Here is a 22,552-nt window from a genome sequence, read left to right on the forward strand (position 1 = left end):
TGAGCCAAAATAGAGAAGGATTTCCCAGTGATGGGCATCCCTTCAGAATATATGTTTATAAGCATATCTTACCTCAGAATACAGTTTTTAAAGCACATCAAGAACCGCATCACAATTCACAACAGTGAGGGAAGTGAAATAGCTATGTTCCAATACACACATTTGTTCAGAAAGTGTGAATTGGGTCAGTTCATACCAGAATTCAAAAGATCAAATGCCTGAAGCATTCGTTGTCCCTCAGCCTTAGCTTAAGCTACTTCATGGGACTTTTATGAAGATAAACATGGACCCCATCCCAAGTATCTTACAGGAAGGGCTGAATACAATCTTATATAAGAAGTAGCTGATGTGCACAGCCCTATTCCAGACTACCCAGTGAGCTTCAGGCAACATATTTTAAATGCTTGTTTCATAGATCAGGCTGCCTGCGTAGTCAAGCTGTACAGAAAATGCCTCAGATTCTGCAGTCTCATTCTTTGGTTGTGAGGTGGCAATTTTGGCCAAAGCCACCTTGAGTACCATTTTTTTATGGGGAGAAAGGCAGGGTATAAATCACATCAATCAATATATAAATATATAAATAGATAAAGTTATCTGGGGCTGGGAAAAACTCATTCTGCCCCCCGCCCATGGGGCTAATGCTAACAAATGATAGCGTGCCTCATGTGTGTGCATTCTTTCTGTGACAAATTCGTCCACCGCTAACAGTGTTGGGGTGTCAAATTGGCCTTCGGGCTACCTACCACATCCCTTTCCAGTATCTCTGAAAAGATTCTTCATGAGGCTGTGGCATCATTTCAGAGGCAAATGGAATAAAAATGACAAACTTTCATATAGATATATATAGATATATAGTACCCACCAGTAAGGAGGTCAAATCAGTCAGTCCTAAAGGAAATCAACCCTGAGTGCTCATTGGAAGGACAGATACTGAAGCTGAAGCTCCAATATTGTGGCCATCTAATGCGAAGAGAAAAGTCACTGGAAAAGACCCTGATGCTGGGAAAGACTGAAGGCAAATGGAGAAGGGGACAGCAGAGGATGAGATGGCTAGATAGCATCACCGATGCAATGAATATGGACTTGAGCACGCTCTGGGGGACAGCGCAGGACAGGAAGGCCTGGCGTGCTGTGGTCCATGGGGTCACCAAGAGTCGGACATGACTGAATGACTGAACAACGACAAAGCCCCTCAGTGGTGTAGTGGCAAGTTTTGAAGTGCATGCACTCATGACAGTCCCATAGCCACACCTCCAAGGAGAGTCCAAACATGCAGGCAGCTGTGTTGACACATATCAACAAATCAGTTCTAGTGTTTTCATCTTCACCAGGAGCAGGTCTTTGGTGAAGTTATTGGGTCTTAATCACACAATGAAGTTCAAGTCACCCCAAAATATTTTTGCACTACAACAGGGAGCAATATATTATTACTGGGAAAATCTCTCCCCACCCCGCTACTATGTGAATTGCAGCTAAGCTCAGAGGGAACAGAGAATCCTGAGGGGGGTGGGGGTGGCAGATGTCAGCATCTCTAATAAAAATGTGCCAATACTGCATTGCTGCAACTCCTGGCTCCATTACCCCACTGCAGCCCTTGTGGTCTAGTGGGGCCACCCTGCTCCTTTATGGGGATGGCCTTTTTTCTTTACTCACAATGACTCTGAAATGATGCCATGCCTTCATGAAACATCTTTTCAGAGGAATTGGCCTGGTCCACACATAATGACTTACTATGAGTTAAACAGCCCATAGTTAGCTGGGGATGCACAGCAGTGAGTGAGCACACTGCTACCTGCCCGCTCACCACTTCTACTTTGCATCCACTTCCATAAGCAACCCAGGAATGCCCCATTCCTGGATTGCTTGATGGGAGCCAGAATTCTATGGTGAGGAGGAACAAACAACCCAGATTCTGAACCGGGGGGTGGGGGCTTCCTGGGCTGTTCACAAAAGGGGATACAAAGCAGAAGCAGTGAGCATGAAGCAACACTGTCATTCTGGTGCAGCCCCACCAGTTTATGAGTTAAACAACCCATGAATTGGCATTGAGTGTGAACCAGACCATTGAGAGGACACATGTTTCTAGCTCAGTAATTTCATCAAGACAGATGGACTAGAGCCTTCTAATATAAAAATACAATATCCTAGTTATATCTTTGTCTGGCTCTTTAAGCTTGCACAAGCCACCCCTTTGCCCCCTGTAACCAGAAGGGTTCTGGAAAAGCGAGGCAGTATTGAAGAACACTGATTGGGAAACTTTGGGGTATAAATTCATGCCTGGTACACTTTGTCTATCTCAAAGCTGGCTGAGTGTCTTTGCCCCTTCCACCAGACACGACTCAAGGCATTGCTTTTTGGCAGTTGGGGGGGAAAAGCCCTGAAACAGTGTAGAGTGCATTCCAATAAATTCAAGCAAAATAAATTCCAAATGGGCATGCAAATGATAAATCACTGCAGAAGACTAAAACCCTCCCCCTTAGAATTAGTTAATTATGAATTACAATCAATCCAAATTATTAAATCAAAAAGTTGCATTCTTTCTTGGATTGAATGAATGCATATCCTTACTTCTGAGTAAGTAGGTATAACAACATCAAGGAGAGTGCAGAACGCTGCCAATACCCCAGTTATTACACCCTCGGCTAAGGTGTATGAATTAGGAGGTAAGTAGAATGGTTTCAGTTCACATGAGAGGTTTGTGGACTGCATGGGTTAACCTTGCCCTCTGCATTGCCTCTCTGATGAATGTTTATTGGTCATTCATGAGATGGCGTCCTCTGCTCTTACTCTTCAGGGACCCAGCCCAAGCGGGTGCAGAGTCAAGGCTTCACTTCTGTCACACCTTACAACAGCCTTCCTAAACCTGGTGCCCCCCAGATGTTTTGAACCACAGCTCCTCAAAATCCTGACCATTGGGCATGCTAGACAGGGATGATGGGAGTTGAAGTCCCAAACAACTGGAGGGCCCCAGATTGGTGAAGGCTGCCTTACAACTGGAGAGGACACCTATGAAGTGGAGAGGGGGAGAAGCCACATCACAATACTATTGTATGTCTGGCAATACGGAACCATGCAGAAGAGCTGTCACAGGGCTGCACCTTTTGCTAGAAGCCACACAGTTCCCGCATCATCTCATTCCAGCCACAGCACCCTGCCAAGCAACTTTGTTAGGATGGGAGGGAGTTAGTAAGCAATGCGCTGTGTCTAAATCAGCAGTGGGCAACTTGTAAGTCAAAATATTTGGAGGGCCACAACTCCCACAATATCCCAACATGGCTAGGGCTGATGGCAGCTGTGACCCTCCAAATGTTTTGGCCTACAAGTTACCAAACCCTGGTATAAATGCTTTCTTGCACCACTGGAAATAGAACTTACTATGCATTATGAACGCATGTTGAGAAGGAATAAGTCCTCTTTGCTAAACATTGCACTTTTCCATTCAAGGCTGACCATGAAGTAGTAACCCTGAAGTAGTAAAGGACCACATAACTGCAGGGAGTACCAAGGCCAATATAGACTCCTTCAGCATCAATCTCATTCAGGTGAAGGGGAACTCTGCTACTGGTCCTGCCCCTGACACCATTCCCTGCCCAACTGCTGAGTGTGGTGGGCTGCACCATAGGTGCCTCTATGGCATGTGAACAGGCCTATCGATATGGGGACATGTGCCACAGGAAAGCCCCTATGCATGCTGGAACCCTGTGTGATCAGGCTTCCATGGAACACCCCATTCCTACTTTCCCCCCTTCTTATTCCCACTAAGGCCTCAGATAGGGAGATGTGCCAGGAGACTAGGCCACAAGCCCCAAGGCTTATATTGATCTTCACAAGAGGCTCATTTAAGAATGCAGTTCATTTTATTGGATAAAGATATAAGGGATATCACATGGAATATTGAAGCAGCCACAGAATTTGGTGACAAGGCAAGTTACGCAGAGGTTCAACATTACATTAAAATATCATAACCAGAGTCCTTTTCGAGACAAAACCTTTTAGCAGCAGAATAAATAACACACTAGCTTCAAATTGTGCACTCAAATATTCATTTATGCTTGAGAGGATGACAGGTTGGCTAATTCTTCCCTTCTACATTAGTATCTGCCATTGGTTCTTCAGAAGGTGTAAAAGGCCCCACAAGCCAAAAAATGGGAACATTGTGGACCAAATAATTAAGCAACCTATCTAGAGACTCTTGTGCTTTGATCACCTTCTGTTTGCTCTGAGAGAGGATATCGCCAGAAAAATCCTGGAAAGAAGCAGCTGTGCTGAAGTAGGCATGAAGGTCACCAACACTGTTTTGGACCTGCTCGACGTGTTCCTGGATATTGTTTGGTAGCCCCTGGATACTAGAAACCAGGCCACAACAAGTGGCCTGCAGATGCTCAGTGATGTTACGCAATCCCAGCAGCACCTGAGATTCTATTTGCTGTCAAAGAAGCAGAAAAAACAAAATTAGGTTTAGAGGTATCTATCACACAGCTCTACACTCATAAGATGGCTAAATGAATCCTGCACTCCTCTGTGCTCCTACAATATTGTGATTCATTCAAATGGGAATTCTGCATTTGAATTAGATGTATTGTTGTTCCAAATTGCTTCAGAAGATACCTCTGGCTTCTCCAAGGTCTCCCCTTGACCTAGTCCTGGATCTTGTGTGCACCATCCCAGCCACATCTTGTTCAGGTTCTCCTGGACATCAGGACGTTTTAGATCCACAGCCTGCTTGGAATACTCAATCTACAGGACAAGGTACAATTAGGGGGAAATTAAAGGATGATGTAGTTCAGAAATGCTATCTACTGGCATGCTAATTAAGAACCGTTCCAGCGAGGAAGGAAAATTAAGAAGTCACAGGTATAATCAGCAGTCACTATGAGGCACTCAATATGTTTTGGAGATTTTTTAAAAAACATCAAGCCAATTACTTGAAGTACAAAGAGGTTCACCTTTAGTTTTGCTGCTCAAGAATTCCTAGCACACTAACTAGGAGATGAACTCCATTAAACTCAACGGGGACCAAAGACTGAATTCCCTTGCTGGATTCCCACTTCCAGTGACAGGCAGCCAGATAGTGTTTGAAAACCCAGAAAGACCATGAAGGCAATAGCCTTTGAACATGCTCGGAAGAAGGCAATAGATCGATAATTATATACTATTTGGGAAGATCACCAGTCATCTTTGAGCTTCAGCTCCTCATATGCAGAGATGTGGAAATCACCAACTCAAGCTAGTTGAAGTTGTGTCCGTATCACATTGCAAGCTTCTTTTCCTTTTCATTTGAAAATCATGAAGTACTTGGATGCACATTCAGAAGTACAACCTTCTCCCATAAAGTGTGTTTATGGACACATCTTTTCATCCTTATTTTTCTAAGGAACACATTTTTTTGTTTTTTACACATCCCCACCCCTACCCCCAAACAGCGAGCATGGGAATGTATGAACTTTGACTGCAGATGGCACTCAAGAAGGGCAAATGGGGTAAATTCTGGTCATAAACTGAAACAAATTTCTCATACAGCCATACTCATATGTTTTGCCCAAGCTCCCAAATACACCTCAAGCTATTTTCCTGTGGAAATGAGATGTATTAGCAAATCTACCTACTAGATCAATTGTTTGCTGAATCTTGGAAAGTTCTGTGAGAATATTTTGGTTCATTTTCCTCATTTTGGCCAATGAATGGTGGTAAGCCCGCCGGCGCAATTGGGTCGAGAGTGTGCCCAGGCGCACATAGTAGCCCCTTTGCTGTTTCTGTTGCTCCACAGTGACTGAATTAAGCCCTTCAAAGGGTATTGCAAGCTTAGCTGAAAGGAAAGGAGGACAGTATTTCACTTCAGATAATGCCCATTTGCTACAGCAAGCTGCTCAGCTGATGGACTCCGACCTTTCCCATCCATATCCATTTGGCAGTGTTGTGCCAGGAATATTCCAAAATCATAACATCACAGAGCTGCAGCACACAGAAGAGTTTGACAAGTGCCAAATGTCAAGTTTTTTACCCCAGTCTGAATGTGAAAATTGTCCTTCACATTCAGCTTGATGTTTTTTGATCTTCGATGAATCAAATGGTTAAGTGTCGGGCAAATACCAATGTATTTGGACATCAGTATTTGCCTAGCACTTTGGACCCTAGCACAGCTGAGCTAAAAATAAATTTGTTTTGGTGGGTTCCTAGTTTGGTTCATATAGCCAAGAAAGAAACCTTTTCGAACTGTAGTATTAGGCTTATATACCAGGTTTTAACCTGGTTTGGGATAATAGATGGACAACTCACTTTTAGGGGCAAAACTCCTCACATAGTGGATTACAACTTCATTAAGAATACAAGACACATTAACCTTAAAAACAATATTCAATGCATACATCTTTAAAAAGTAGCAGCAGCAGATAAACACCTGAAAGGTCCCAGTACACTAAAGCTAATCAGACATGGATTTGAATAAATGAATCTTTCAAACCCTACTAAAAGCTAGCAAAGAGGGGGCCATATGCACTTTGTGGGGAAGGACATTCCAGAGATGTGGGGCTACCACAGAAGAAGTTCTGTCCCTGGTACTTGCCAATCTCACAGCTCTTAATGGTGGACCAGAAAGCAGGGTCTCAGATATTGAACTTCAAGCTTAGGTAGACTTATACACTTGCAGGCAATCCTTCATATAACCTAGTCCCAAAACAATGACCTTGAAGGCCAATTGAGCCCAGAAAAAAAAATACACAGCTAAAGCTGCTGGCGCAGAATAGGTGCAATGTAATCTGAATGCCTAGCTCTTACAAGTGTTCTGGCTGCTACAACCTGTACCAATTGTGGTTTCCAGACCATCATATAAGTGGGAAAACCCCCACTTATCCCTACTTTGTAGTAGTCACAAAGCAGAATAAGTGACTACTTTATGCAGAAACCAGGAAACAATTGATTTTCATCTATCGGAGACTGACTATTGAGAAACACAGTTGCATAAGAGATAATTAAGCCAACTAGAAAGTTCTTCAGAAGCTCTGTAGTGAGATATTGAGATCAGTCTCCCCCAACATGGAGCTATCCAGATGTTTTAGATGACAACTCCTCACATTCCTGACCATAACCCATACTGGCTGGGGCTGATGGGAGTTGATGTCCAAAATATCTAGAGGGCATGAGGTTAAGGAAGGCTGATACAGTTGGTAGAGATTCTCATCTACAATTGAACTGCATACCATTTTACTGGAACCATTTTAGTGTGCTCACCTAGTTCTTCATCTGTTATCGGGAGGAAGTGGTCCACCCAATCCTCTGGTCTCCCTAGCAAGACATCAAAGATACTTGCCACTTTTTCACCCACAGGAGACCTCATGATAGCACTCATGCCATTGGTTACCACATTTTTGGTTGCCTCTATGCTGCCTTGCAGAGCTTCTTTGGCCCTGTCCACCATGCCAGTAACTGCATTCTTTGTTCCTCCAACAGTATTGTAGATGGCACCTTTAACGCCTGCCACAGTTGAAGACAGCAGCTCCTTGGTGTCCAAAATAACCTGGAGGGAGGGAGGAAAGACAGTTTAGACAATTCCTAAATACATGCAAAAACAGCCTCTGAACTCTACAGAAAGGTGGGAGCTCAGGCTGATAAAACCTTACAACAGCTGCAAGAAGCTTGCTCCCTTCCGGAGAACTCTCTATCATGTTGTCCATGCCTTATTATAGGTGAAGGACTGAGTGGGGGGCGGGGGGTGAGGAGAGAAAGACTGACTGGCAAGCAGACATTGGCCCAGATCTGTTGGAAGGATGCATCTCCTCTCTCCGGGCCAAAGCATATATCAGACCTCTAAGCCGTTTTGTGTCTCTATGGACAGGCGCTCCTGGAATGTTTGTTCTGTAAGTATGACTCCCTCTAACAACAAACTCTGTGCCACAGTGCCAATAGAAATGAAGCCAAAGTAGGACCACTGAAAAATAAGAGTAGATATTGGGATGCTCAGGGGAACCTCAAGGTTTATAGATGGACAAAGACCCCTCCCCCCCACACGCACACACCACCAAGATAGCCTAGTGATGACAGAGTATGCTTATTTGTCATGCCATCGTACGGTGGTGGAATACAAGGCAGCGACTGGAGGCAGCATTGATAGAACAGCTTTCCTCTTTCCAGAGCAGCATTCTCTAGTAGTGCACTCTCCCCGTCCTTGGTAGTGCAGGACTAGAGTGGCCATGCGTCCTACTTTACAGGAAATGTCCTCTGTTAGAAAGGTTGCCTGGTCCAAGTCTGGCTTAAAGGTAAAGAACCATAAGGAAGAAAGAGCAGGGCCCCTGAAGTTGCCCATCAACAGTTAGCATCTGGAGAGCCAATCAAGCAGGCATACAGGTCACCATCTTCTCCACTACAGGAAGATGTGTTTCTTTCTAAGTTACAAATACAAATTGAGAAATCACTGTATGTATCAAGCTTGCATCTGCTAATTTATGTAAACATCACATCTGTTTGGTGACATGCTGCTTAGTTTTTGGTTATATGCAAGTAGCCACCCTGCTGGTCACTCAGTCAGGGGTCAGAGTTAGAATCTTTCAGCCTTTCTTTCAGTTGGCCACGGGATGGGAATTTTCCTGAGCAGAGCAACGTAGCCAAATTGTGAGCTGCTTCCCTTCCTTTTAATGAAGTATGGGAGGGAGGGAGGGAGAGAAGCGAAGCTAAACTGATGAGTAATCCAAGGCATCTGTGTGGTGACAGGTGGATTATCAAACATGAGCTCACCAACCCAGATGGGATCTGGAACAGGATGCATCCTGTAGGCAGAAGCACTATTTATTATTAAATTTTTATTTATCATTAAATTTATTAATTGCCCATCTGGCTGGTCACCCAGCCACTCTGGGCTATGTACAGCATACAATAAAACAGTTTAAAACAATTCTACAGTAAAAACATTTTCTAAAATACCCTAACCCACCCCAAATGCCTGCCTGAACAACCACGTTTTTAATGCACGATGGAAGCCCATTAAAGAGGGGGCATGGCGGAGTTCCCTAGGGAGGGAGTTCCACAGAGTTGGGGCCACCACAGAAAAGGCCCTCTCCCTCGTCCCCACCAGTCTAGCTGTCCTGGCTGATGGGACAGAGAGAAGGCCATTGGAGGCTGATCTTGTTAAGCAGCCTGTCTGGTGCTGCTGAGGGTGCTCCTTAAGATAGGCTGGGCCGGAACCATATAGGGTTTTAAAGGTCAAAACCAACACCTTGAATTTGGCCTGGAAAACAACTGGTAACCAGTGCAACTCCTTCAGCACTGGAGTGATGTGATCTCGCTGGCAGCTGCCTTTAATCAGGCGAGCCACCGCGTTCTGTACCAGCTGCAGCTTCTGAACCATCTTCAAGGGTAACCCCACGTAGAGCGCATTACAGTAGTCTAAACGAGAGGAGACCAGGGCATGTACTACCGATGGGAGCAGATGGTCGGGAAGTAACTACATTTGTCAAACCTCCTCCCACAGCTAACCAGTAAGGGGCACCTGATAGGGATGGGTGAATCTGTCAGTTTCACTTCCACTCAGTTTCTCATTTTTTCATCCTTCAGGTTTTTAGCCTACTTCTGCACAAACATTTTTGAAAGTCACACACAAAAGATCATATGCATTTTCATGTGCTCTTCTGTTAATATGCATTTGTGTGCACTTTTTGCTAACGTATGCATTCCCCCCCCAAAAGCAATTCACCCCATTTGAATACATTTCTATGTAACCTTCACTATTGTGTGCATTTTCTGCATGCATGTTTTCCTAATGTGCAAATTTGTTTTGAGTGGAAAACAGTATTGCAAAATTTGGAAAAGTGCAAATTTTAGTCTGCAACTGTTCTGGTTGGCTTATTGGTTTGGGAAGTATCAATCTGGTGAATTTGCATACAAATTTGGATGGAATGTATCTAACACATTCCTAGAGTCCAATGTATGGCAGAGCCTCCTCGACACAGTTGTGTGGGAAGGAATAGTTGCCTAACTGGTCCCATGTTTGGAGACCTGGTGGGGTTGCCCAACCAAGGCAGGAGGCAGGAAAGGTTGTCTCATTTTTCCTCAGTTGATAGATAGGATTCCATGACTGGAGCCCTACAGGAACAGCCAGTTAAATAGGTTACTGAGTTGCAGGTCAGCCTTCTGCAAATAAAGTTGTGGCCCTTGCTCAAGCCATAATCCATCATGTGCATCCTCAATCCATGTCTAGGAGAAATCACCCATTTTCATGGGTACATGAAGTAAATATGACATGTCAATAAGCTTCAGTTTAGAAATGTGTTTAATCTTGAGATGAAATGATTCGAAATCTGAGGATGCAGACTTCACAATTTGTTTCAGCTCTAGAGTGGGATGCAAGATTTAAGTCAGTGCGGACAAACTTATGTGCTTAATATTGAACATGGGCAATTACACCATCTTTCTGTTGTAGCCAAATCAAGTCTTTCGAAGAAATTTCTCCTCTTTCTCCCTTGCAACCCCTCTGAAAGAAGTCAAGTTACCTTATCCATTGGCTGTTTAAGAATTGACAGTTTCTCTTCCAGCTTGTCTAATCCTTGGCAGGCATATTCATTTACTACTGCAACTGTTAAAGGAATGGTAGAGATGACTAATTACTTGGCTGGGGTTGGACATGGTAGCAACATCTGTTCTCTGCTCCTTGGAGTTAGAGATCAGTTTCTCCACGGCAACTTACTTATGCTGTTCACTTCCCATGCTAATGCTTGTTCTGAGGCTGAGCATTGGTTTGCTACATTTACAAATGTTGGCTATGCAAGAGACTAATGAAGGAGAAACATTTGATTTACTGTCCTTCCCATACATGCACTTTACAATGATGCACCTTGCTGACAAACAGGTGGGTGTTCTTGTTTTTTTTGCTCTCATTTGTCAAAGGGTGGAAAATCACAAGTAAAAAATATGACAAAATATATACTTCACAGTTTGATGTTCACTGTGTTAGGATGAAATCACAGCTGCTTAGGACTATTCTCTCTCTCGGTTTACAACAGTAGTCTATGCATTCCCTATCTGATCAAAGCAAACCCTTGACTTCCACTGGGCCCAGCTCATACACTGCAGTAGTGGTTCAGTCATGCTGACAATGGCTCCTACTACACTGCTGTGGAAGTGTTAGCTGAGAGGGGCCATGCAAATCAAATGATGTGGTTCCTTTCCTCCTCATTCAGGGATGAAGGTGTGTGAGGCATATTGTTCTTTTCTACCAACATTACTGGATATGAATTTGGAGCATGGGAAGCAGTGCCCATGTGCTTGTCAGGCCTTAGAGCAGGGATGGGGACCAAGTGGCCCTCTAATTGTTGCTGGACTGCGTCTCCCATCAGCCTCAGCCAGCATAGCCAACAGTGAGTGAGGATGAGAGTTGCAGCCCAGCCATATCTGAGTAGGTTCCCCACCCCTGCTTCATATCAAGTCACAACCATTGGTCAACCTATTCCAAATGAAAGCAGCATTGGGTTATCTCATGGGCTGGGTGGGGGAAAGAGACCTTGGATGGCCATATTACAAGGGAGTGTTTTAAATGGAGATAACAGGTATCAAGTCTGACACCTTCTGCACACAATACATGTGCTCTGCCACTCCATGATGGCCCCTGCCCTATATCGGTAGCCTCTCAGAATGCTAGCTGCTAGTAGGGGAGTATGGACTGTGTAAAATCCACTTCATCTGTGTTTCATGGATTGCTAGGTGCCTTTTGTTCTAGCGTCCACCCACAGATGGATGCAGATGATTTTTTTCCTGTCATGCAGAAAAATCAGCAAATAATTACGTAAGTATTCACATAAGTTACCTCAGTACATAACAGTTTGCACATTGTCCTCCATTCCATTCAGCGTTTCCTCAGCAGAAACATATGTATTTTCCTACGAATATGGATGTGTAAATTTGGGGGAAGTAGAAAAAAAATCAGAAAGTCGATGGACTCCATGAGGCCTGAGGGGGTCACTCTGCATCAGATTCTGGAGATTGGATTCTTAGAAATCTGAGCTGATTTTAGTCCATCTCAAATTCCTCCAGCATCCCTAGCTGTTACTATAAACTTAACTATAGAGCTTCATAATTCATCTGCCAATGTCATAATGCTACATCCATTATCAACTTACTCTGAGGTTGCAGGTTAGTCAGAATGGGCTGCACACCAGTAGCTGCAACAGTTGCTACTTTCTTAATGCCCATCTCTGCTGCATCGAAGACTGATTTCACAAGAGGGTGACCATCTTTCGTTGTGGCATAGGTAGCAGAGACCTTATCATAAGCAGAGCTGACTAGAGGTATGCTTGCTATCCGGGTGACCACATCCTAACAAATAAAATAGAAGTTAATACAATATTGGCCTGTAGGTTTGCAGGTGATAGACAGAGATAAGGTAAGCCCAAGCATCTTAGGAAGCTCATCCCTTGGTTAACTGCAACATCAAGCGATATGTTACATGTTTTTGGTGGGCCATCGGAACTGTCCTAACATTTCACCATTTCAGAATCATAGAATAGTAGGGTTGGAAGGGGCCTACAAGGCCATCGAGTCCAACCGCTGCTCAATGCAGGAATCCAAGTCAGACCATCCCTGACAGAAGGTTGTCCAGCCTCGTCTTGAACGCCTCCAGTGTGGGAGAGCCCACCACCTCCCTAGGTCATTGGTTCCATTGTCGTATTGCTCTAACAGTCAGGAAGTTTTTCCTGATGTTCAGCCGGAATCTGGCTTCCTGTAACTTGAGCCCATTATTCCATGTCCTGCACTCTGGGATGATCGAGAAGAGATACTGGCCTTCCTCTCTGTGACAACCTTTCAAGGACTTGAAGACTTGAAAGTGTAATGCTTTTGATGGAGAAAAACATTCCAGGAGACATTATATGTGAGGCAGGGATGCTGCTAGTAGACAGCAGCCTTGTGTCAAGGATGCTCCCCCTGCCTGCCCCCATCACTGTTATGACATGGGGAATTCCCCATCTCTCTACCAATATGCAGGAGCAGAGAAAAGCACAGAATTATGGCATTACTGGAAAGGCTGGGGGAGGGGAGAAGTGCACAGAAATGAAATACATGAACACTTCATGGGAAAGCATGGATTTACATTAAGCATTTGGTTCATAGTGAGAGTAATTGAGAAACACAATTTTCTGAGGGCATCCTTGTTCTGACTCAACTGCTAGTCATCAACTGTAGAGTGGGATACCACAGCCAAGCCAATGTTTCTCAGAAGTCTCACATTCTCATGTCATCTCTTTCTCACCCCTGGAAAAAGCATTTTGCCAAATACTTTCCACTGACAGCTGCTAGAAAAATAATTTTCTCCAAATATTCTCCACCATTATTGTTGTAGCTGTCATTTCCCCTCTACAATGCTCTGAAAAGATGCTAGGACTGGACATGCTGGAGGATACAAAATGGCAGCCAGGCAGTCAACACACAACAAAACAAACCCTTGGGGGCAAAAAAAAAGGAAAGAAAAAAGAATAGCTGCACTACTACTGCCCCTGCTAATGGCAATCCCCAAAGAAACAGTTGGAGAATTTCTCCTGCATCTGGAGAAATTTGGTGGAATTTTTCCTCCAGTTTCTCTACCCACCAATAGGGTGGATTATTTCAAGAGGTCATTTGAGTTCAGCTCTCAAATGACATGTGTGAACCAGCTCATAGTCTCATTCAGGTCAGTGGGATTTTCAAGATAACATGCACAGGATCAGCCTGCAAGTGTTGATTAAGATCAGACCTGTAAGATAATGAAGCTTCTATTGGTATTATAGCACTCTAGGTTTCTCAGAATTGAATTAAATAATGAAATGTATTGTGTATTTCTTCACTGTCACTACTTTATAGAACACTCAAGACAAATAGGAACGCCAAACAGGATTTAAACCACCATTTTGACTGATGATGATCAACAGTATCAGCTTATTTACTCATATTTCACATACTGCAGGAATATGCCCATCAGCCACACAGGATGTACAAAGCAAGCACTTCACATGGAGACTTCTATATATACCTAAACACAATGCGAGATCTCTTTTTTGAGAATTGGGTTTCTACACACATGCCTATCTCGGAAGTGTACATGATGGTAGAGGCATACACTTTTCCCCACCATGTGGATGATCACCTCTCTGGTTCATCCATTAATGAAACTTGAGGTATTATTGTGACACAGACCACAGGTGGTTCTGCACTGATATCTTCAAAGTCTATAATCAACAATGGAATTCTTTACTGTACAATCCAGTGCATGTCTACTTAGAAGAAAGCCAATTTGGGTTCAGTGGGGGTTCCTCCCAGGTAAGTATGTATACAATTGGAGCCTTAGGTACCCATCTATGCTGTCGAATATGGGGGAAATCCTATAATCCTCAATACTCAAGACTTCCATATCCCTATCTGGGGCATGCTGGGAGCTAAAAGCCTTCTTTCTGTCTAAACGTGCATAGGATTGCACCCAAATCCAATTAAGTGTGCACTATTGTCTCTTCCTCCATTCCAAGACTGACCATGTAGACTGCTTTTCTTCAACATCGGGTCAGACTTGATTTTTCTTCCCCCACCCACCATTTTGGAACAATTTGCCTAATTCATAGACTTCAAAAGCTTGCCCACAACTTTGTTCATATTGGGTTGGTCCTAATAAAATTGCCTGACCATGGAATTTGGAATTTCCTGGTATTTAAGAACATCAAGTTAAAATAATAAATCATAGATGTCAAGAGGAGTCTAATAAGCCTAACTAAAAAAGTCATGCCCAGACAACATGAAGTTATGTTACCTGGCACCCTTGCTCTTCGGTGTCTGGAGACGAGGCCTTTGTTTCTTTTTCCATCAGAGGCATGGTGAAATCAAGTGCCACTGGAAAAAAAACAGGAGGACAACATGCAAAAGCAGTACAGTTTTGGTACAGCAAGATCCATTTGACCTGTACACCACTGTTCTTCCACCACTTCATACACCAGGGATGGGGAACTGGCCTACCTGGCCAGGTCATTCCAACCCCAAAGCCTCTCTCCCTGAAGACTAACAGGGAGGAGACTCCCCACTGTTATCTCCCATTGGGGATAGCAGTAGGGACTCCCCTGTGCACTACTCCCCCTCCTAATTGGGAGGGCAAACCATATACTGCTTCAAAACAGTTTCCCACCCCTGCCATACACAATGGTCCCATCCACATTGGAAGTTACTGTGTACATTGCCAGAAGGCTTAATTGCAACTGCACAGAACATTGTGCATTGTGGCTCACTGGGTTTTTGGAGCTCGCCACCTATTAAGGAAGAAACAAAACACCATGTGCAGAGTTTATAGCATGATTCAGTGCAGCTGGAAGACTTGCTCCAGCCCTGTCCAGTTCCAAATGGAATCCAGGTGAATATTAAAGCTACATTAAGCAGAACTGTGGTTAACCATGCCAGACTTCAGTGTAGCCAGTCAGAAGGCCTTTTCTAAGATTTGGCTCAAACCTACGCATTTCTTAATTACGAATTAAATTAGACTGGCAGCTTTGACCATCTCCTGTGTCCACAGGTTCAGCTAGCATTGCATTTCATGTATTTTCAGATTCACTAGCAGAGCAACCATGGGATACAGAGTGCTTGTGCTGCTATAAAGAGAGTTGGCTCATTCACCGATGAGGGCGATGCATGCCTATCCTGCAGCCCTTTCCCCATGTTACTGCTCATGTGTGCAGTGCTCCATAGATTATCCATCTTTGTGGTGGCACCTCTGCCTTTTGGATAACACAGCTCTGCAGCTGCTACATGCACACAAGGCACATATCTGTGGATAAGAAGGGGCCATAGATCAACAATGGAGCACATGCTTCGCATACCTAATACGCCAGGTGTCGTTCCCAGGATCAAGGCTGGGAAAGACCTCCATGAACAGCCTTGGAGAGTTGCCAGCCAGTAGGCAATAGGGGGCTAGATGAATTAATCTCAAATTAATGCAAGACACCTTTGTATATTCATGCATGCCACAGGTAATTTTATCTCATCATACTGGACAGTGATAGCTGTTGATGCTAGAGGAACAGCCTGGGTCAGTATTCAAGTTCTGATGCCAGCACAGTACTACAGGTATTGTGGTATTAATCCATTGTTGTTGTTGTTTATTCGGTCAGTCACTTCCGACTCTTCGTGACTTCATGGACCAGCCCACACCAGAGCTTCCTGTCGGCCATCGCCACCCCCAGCTCCCCCAAGTTCGAGCCCGTCACCTCCGGAATATGGTGTTAATCCACCACCTCACATTTACACCAAGTTTGAGCACTTCTGTTGGTGCAGCTGCGGTAGAACTCAGTCATAATCACAGAGCCATTTGATAGCCTCGCCGTTCATGTTCTAGTCATTTACTAGAAGTAAGATACTTCTAGTAAATGATTAGTAAGAACATGAAAATCCCTCTATATTCAGTGGAGCTTAAACCCCACACGAACTGTGCATTGGATTAGATGCTTTACCATATTCAATTGAAGAATTAAGTTTTGAGTGGGAGCCTTCCATAAGTGCTAGAAATATTGTTTTTAATTGGCAACAACATATTTAACTGGAACAGGACATTTCATTCCAAACTGGCAAGTACAGCATTTAAGTAGTTAAAGAGCCTCCCTTTCCCCCACAAAACCCCCCAGCTAGTATGGCTGGTCTTCAGTTTGTTTGTTTTTCTTTAAGTATTTAAGAAAACACAGATAATTCTGTATACTCTTCAGGGTTCCCATAGGCAAACCAAAGGTCTCTTCCCTTGGCTCCATCCTACAGAAATCCCCCCCTACCCACCCACCCCAATGAAGGCTTAATTGAAGCCCTCTTTCCCAAGTGTCCAAGGTTAGTGTTGTCGTAGCCTCCCAGCACCATCTCACAAACACCCCCCCTGTGGAACAGAAATAACTCTTCCTTTCACCAAACCAGATCAGAGAGAGAGAGAGAGAGAGAGAGAGAGAGAGAGGAGACAAAACATTCTCTTTTCCACCTGCTCTACTCACCGTAGTTGTCTGTAGCCACCTATTTGAGACCCTAGAGAACTACCCTCCACAACCTAGTGCCCTCCAGATATTTATGACTTCAACTCCCAGCTGCACAGCTAATGGTCAGGATGCTGGGAGTTGGGGTCAAAAAGATGTTTTGGACCCCACTTTTGGGGAAGGCTGCTGTAGAACCAGTAGTAGGTCCCCCCCCCCATTGTTAACTGTTTTAGAAGTGTTTTCTTCATAGTATTTTGCTACTCATTTTTCAACTAGAGGGCAGCTACATTGGAGACCTTCTGAAGAAGACCAGTGCGCTACCATGACCTAGAGACCACTGCTTGGTTTTAGGTAAGTATTTAATGCTTTCTTTTCTTAGAACTCATTTCAGAGTACTGGAACTTCTCCTCGTTATATACCTAATCGTTCAAAGAACCTAACAGGCGCACACACGAGCAAAAATGCGTTCAACAGCATGACATGAGGTCAGCAGGCTGAAAATGATACTGAGAAATACACACAAATAAATAATTCTTTATTCTATTTCTAAGAAACTCCCCTGAACAAAAGTCTGGCACTGTACTGCTTATATCACCACAGCACCCCCCAACTTACCTTCTACTCCTCCAGCCTTTATAGATGCTCTGCAAAAGTTGCTTCTCTGCCTTTATATAAGACAATGCAGTGTATTCCTATTGGACAGCAATGAGATGAGCAGTTCAGGAAAGCAATCAGAAAGCCGAGTTTTAAAGAGGCTTGGGATTGGTTTCTGGGCTGAATCACTGTCATGATTTCATCAGCACTGTTATTAGAGAGACTGTAGGAAATTCCCCATGGCACAGAAAGAGGAGAGGGATTCTTTTTTCAAGTGGCAAATTTTGCCAATGTTTAAAAAGCTGAGTTTCCTTTTCTTATAACTGTGGCCTTCTAGATGTTTGCTGGACTACAACTCCTACTACCCCTGAACATTGACCATGCTGGCTGGGATTGATGGGAGCTGTAGACCAATAACATCTAGAGGATCACAGGTTCCCCAACCCTGATATAATGGTTCCAAAATGTTTTCTTACAATGCAATCCTATACATGTCTACTCAGAAGTAAGCCTCACTGAGGCCAATGAGACTTACTCCCATATAAGTGTGCATAGGGTTGCAGCTTTAGTGAATGCTGCTGCTTGGTCAAAATGCATTCTGCTTTCTCTTCTCTCTCTGTCACAACAGATGCCATCTCAGACTGTCAGGCACTCTAACTAGAATGGCCATCAGTAGATGTGCTTATTTGTTGACCTGTTGTGAGAGTCACACTTGTCATTTGGAGCGGGGTGTGTGTGTTTTGTGTGTGTGTGTGTGTTTTAGTGTATTAGATGTGTTCTGATAACCTTAACATAAATCTGGAGGGAAACTCTTCCAGAAGATGAAATACTTATGCATGTATAAAGGAAGTTTGATGAGGACAATATCTACAAACAGTGCTTTGCAGCATGTTTCCTTAGACTAGTCTGACAGAAGGATTTAGCATGTGGAATTAGATTTGCCAAATGCCAAGAGCTAATAGTATCCATAATTACTGTCACCCTACAGAAAGGTACTTGTTGAGTGCCTAAGTACATGTGTCCACTTATACTAGGGCAGCAAAATGATCCAGCAGTAGGTCTTGTCAATCTCCATTGGCTTAGTCAAAGTGCAACTGATTGGGCCGCATCTTTGCACTCCTAAGGAGATTTAGTAGGAAGGAAGTCCAGGAGAACTCTCAACACCATCTGAGACATGTTTACTCAAAAGCCACTCCCATTGAATTTAATAGGACTTACCTCCAGGTAAGTGCATGAGATTGTCAGTGTGACTTACTTCTGAACTAACAGGCTTAAGAGCAGGAATGGGGAACCTTTGGCTCTCCAGAGGTTGATAGACTCCAACTGGTGATGGTCCATGGCTGATGGTCAAGGGTGATGTTTGTTGTAGTCCACCAACAGCTGGACAGAGAGACAGTGTGGTGTAGTGGTTAGAGTGTTGGACTGGGACTTGGGAGATCCAGGTTCTAGTCCCCACTCGGCCATGAAGCTCACTGGGTGACTTTGGGCCAGTCACTGACTCTCAGCCTAACCTGCCCTAAAGGGTTGTTGTTGTGAGGATAAAATGGAGAGGACAAGGATCATGCATGCTGCCTTGGGTACCTTGGAGGAAAGGAGGATATAAATGTAATGAACAAACAATAAAAAAACCCAGCACAGAGTTAAACACACTTACATAGGAGTGGGTTGCTCCTTGGAAGTAAACATGTGTACTGAATACAGTAGGATGTCTTCTCAAGTAAGTGTGCATAGGATTGAAGCCCTTAGTCAAATGGTTTTTAATAGGTCAAAGTATGCTTAACTATCAATTGGATTGTGGCTTTAGGGATCATGCAGTAAGTGTATAGGATTGCAATCCTACACAGATTTTCCTGGGAGCAAACCCCATTGAAAATAGTGAGGCTTGCTTCCAAATTAACATCAGAAGACTTGGGCTGCAAATGTATGAAAATTCTGCTGTAGACCTCAGGGACTGTACATTCTCTCTGAGCAACCAAACCACTGTTTTGAAGGGGCAAGGACGGAGCAAGGGAAGTTTAACTAAGCAGGAAAACTCTAAATGACAGACTGTACATTAAGGTGACTGTGTGCACAAAGGGGATCAAGTTTTGACTATGAAGAGTGCTTCTGCGTCATCAACAGGGAGTCGTTTGTTATTCCTTTCCCCATTTCTGCAGCACTAAAGTGGGGGAAATTATACCTGCTGAACCTCTTCTGCACACAGCTGTTGTTAAAAGCAAAAGGGTTGCTTCCCCCCCCTTTTTTTTCTTGCACTTTTAACACAGTTAAATTAAAAGCAGCAGAAAATCTCTCCTCTTAAGCATTTCAGGTGTTGATTCCCAGAGTTTTCTCCTGAGGCATCTGATGGAGCCTCTGCAGTTATTCACTCTGGAGAAGAAAGAGTTAAAGAGCTGTTCCTCATAGATTGGCTGGAGAAAATAGATATGTAATTGAGGGGCATATCCTTGGGATTGGATTTGGTTCAATGGGCTGAAGATATTTATCCCTCTTTTACATGGTTGCCTGCCTGTAACTGGAGAATTCAGAGCAAAAATTCATCTCTGGATTGACAAGCGTGATTCTGTTGATGCAAATGTAGTGGGTTGGATCCAGACTTAGCCATACTTAGAGTAGACCCATCAAGGGATATAAGATAGTCATGACTGTTTTAAGCCCTGTTGATTTCCATGGGTCTACTATAAGTATGACAAGGCCTGGATCCAATTCAAAAGCTTTACTATTCACTCGATAATGTGGGAATATGTTCTTGGTTCATCCCTCCAAGACTGAGTTGAAATCAAAATAACTGTGGTCAGCTCTCAGTGTTCTTCAGGGCCTCATAACTTGGTTATACCTAAATTATTGTTTTTCTCTAGCAAGCAAAGAATTAACTTATTTAGACAAGTGGTTTCTTTGCCAAAAATTAAATGTCCACGTATAAAGCCATTCTAACAACATGTTGTCATGTTACACAAGTTACTTACACAAGTTAATTCACAAGTTACTGCCCAGCAATTCTTTGTTTTCACTGAAATGCAGAATGTGTAAATAGAATTCAGAAGCCAGCCTTTATTTTTATTTTGTTCCAGGCAAAAACTCTTCATTTTTCATTTCACAATTTATGATCCCCACCTCCTCTCTCTTTAAAATAAAGTTTTGAAAAGCTTGTTCAGATTTATCCATCAAACTGATTATTCAGAGAGATGATATCAAAGCCCATTGATAGTCCAGTTTTATGCATGTCTACAGAGAAGTAAGTTCCATTGTATTTGCTGGGGCTTTCTCCCAGGAAAGTGTGGACAGAATTGCATCCTAAGAGTGTGATCCTGAACATGTCTAATCAGAAGACGTCAGTCTCACTGATTTCAATAGTTTTCAGAGGGGTTGCCGTGTAACCTGCTACCACAGATTAACACAAGAGAGAGTCTTGTGGCACCTTAATGATTAGCAACTTTATTGCAGCATAAGTGTTCGTGGACCAGGCCCAATTTAGTGGGATACTTAGGGCCAAAGCAGACATTAGTTTCAATGCCTACCTAGCAGCTATGTCTTTTTTCATTTTTATACTAGATTAGGTGAAGCCCCCTCCCCTGATCCTCATCTTAAATCCCACCTCCCATTCTGCATGCTAGGGTTCTGATCTGGATTATGGCCCCTGTGCCTAACTTAGAGTAAAAATGAAAAAAAAAAAAAGAAAAAAAAGAGAGATGTAGCTGCTAGATACACATTTAAAGTAATGTCTGTTTTGGCCCTTAGTGTACAGACTGCACGGTTAGTCTCAGTGCAGTGTAGGATCTTAAGCATGTCTACTGAGACGTAAGTCCCATTTAATTCACTGGGACTTGCTTCTGAGTAACAATGCATAGGATCAGGTAGACACTTGCAATATGAAAAATGGAGAATGTATACAAACATTGTAATTAGTTTAAAAAGTGTTATGAGTGGATTGTAGCAAGCACATCAGCTTGTTGATGCGAGTTGTGAAAGAGATCTTGGAATTAAAAAAAAACACCCAAAGAGGACTGAGCATGCTCAGTAGACACCAAATGCTCACTGACTCTTAAGGCATAATCTTATGTACCTTTAGACAGAAACAAGTCCTACAGCTCCCAGAATTCCCCAGCCAGCATGGGCTGGCTGGCGAATGCTGAGAGTTGTAGGACTTTTTTCTGTCAAAAAATGCATAGGATTGTGCTCTTAGGGGAGGGAATAGAAGGAAACTGTAGTGGGTGGTGGGTGGGAGGAATGGGATGGAGTGTTCTGGAAGAGAGCATGGCTGAACAGGAGCACTCCATACTGCAGCCTTTTGTTGCAGGTTCACCCTTTATAACTGAATGGCAAGCATTCCACCCTGCAATGGGGGACCCTGCAATGTACAGACTTTTCCTCCAGACAACATTCCACCTGTCGTAATGATGGACATTTTGCTAATATAACAGAAGTCTATAGTTCTATAAGGGCACAATCCTATGCATGTCTAGACAGAGAAAAGGCCTACAACTCCCAGCATTCCCTAGTCAGCATGGCTGGCTGGGGATGGGGAATGTTGGGAGTTGTAGGTCTTTTCTCGGTCTAGACATGCATAGGATTGTGCCCTAAGTAAATATTGTCCCCATAATGTGCACTGTTCTGTTGTTTCAGCATTTCTTCAGCAGGTTTTGCCTGATGCTGGCATCCAGTGTCCATAAGACTCAAAATGACAAGGGTGGCCACCTGCATATCTTGAAAAAAAGGGGATGTGCATAACCCCAAAAGAGGGCAACAGAGGACATCAATTTGCATAGAATTTGCGTATCCTAATTGATATGTATAGATGCACATTTAGAAAGAATTACTACAACTTGAATAGTACAACTTGATATTATATCTCATCACAGTGGGAAGACGGTGAGCAGGTGCGCCTGCCTGGCCTGCTCAGTCTGCTGTTGAGGTGCTAACTGTTGATAGCCAACTTCAAGGCTCTCCTGGCTTCTTATAGTTCTTTATTTTTATACCAGACTTGGTTTGGACAGCCCTTCAAATAGAGGGTGCCTTGAACTAGA

General features: G+C 43.5%; 1 protein-coding gene across 2 annotated transcripts; it reads right to left on the minus strand.

Moving 5' to 3' along the window:
- Positions 1–3,836: 3,836 nt before the first annotated feature.
- Positions 3,837–17,643, minus strand: LOC146352728 (perilipin-3-like). 2 transcript variants are annotated; one of them, XM_084834735.1, is made up of 8 exons: positions 17,553–17,643; positions 14,753–14,832; positions 12,102–12,297; positions 10,479–10,561; positions 7,228–7,513; positions 5,607–5,806; positions 4,609–4,737; positions 3,837–4,426 (listed from the first exon to the last, which is right to left on the minus strand). In XM_084834735.1, the coding sequence occupies exons 2-8, from the start codon at positions 14,813–14,815 to the stop codon at positions 4,073–4,075; spliced, it is 1,311 nt and encodes a 436-aa protein (XP_084690861.1). In that variant the 5' UTR covers positions 14,816–14,832; positions 17,553–17,643; the 3' UTR covers positions 3,837–4,072. The 2 variants fall into 2 exon arrangements, with proteins under 2 accessions (XP_084690861.1, XP_084690860.1); XM_084834734.1 differs by lacking the exon at positions 17,553–17,643 and having other exon boundaries at positions 14,753–15,049.
- Positions 17,644–22,552: the final 4,909 nt, after the last annotated feature.

This window comes from Heloderma suspectum, chromosome 2 (genome assembly GCF_057233095.1).
Source record: "Heloderma suspectum isolate Gila_16-S chromosome 2, 16-S_ref, whole genome shotgun sequence".
Lineage (NCBI taxonomy): Eukaryota > Metazoa > Chordata > Lepidosauria > Squamata > Helodermatidae > Heloderma > Heloderma suspectum.

Coding starts and splice junctions, on each gene's coding strand:
- LOC146352728 (XM_084834734.1), bottom strand. CDS start 14,968: ATGACCTGGCCAGGTAGGCCAGTTCCCCATCCCTGGTGTATGAAGTGG. Junction 7,514..10,478: donor TTAAACAGCCAATGGATAAG/GTAACTTGACTT, acceptor CCCTCCCTCCAG/GTTATTTTGGACACCAAGGA. Junction 4,738..5,606: donor TTCAGCAAACAATTGATCTA/GTAGGTAGATTT, acceptor CTTGTCCTGTAG/ATTGAGTATTCCAAGCAGGC.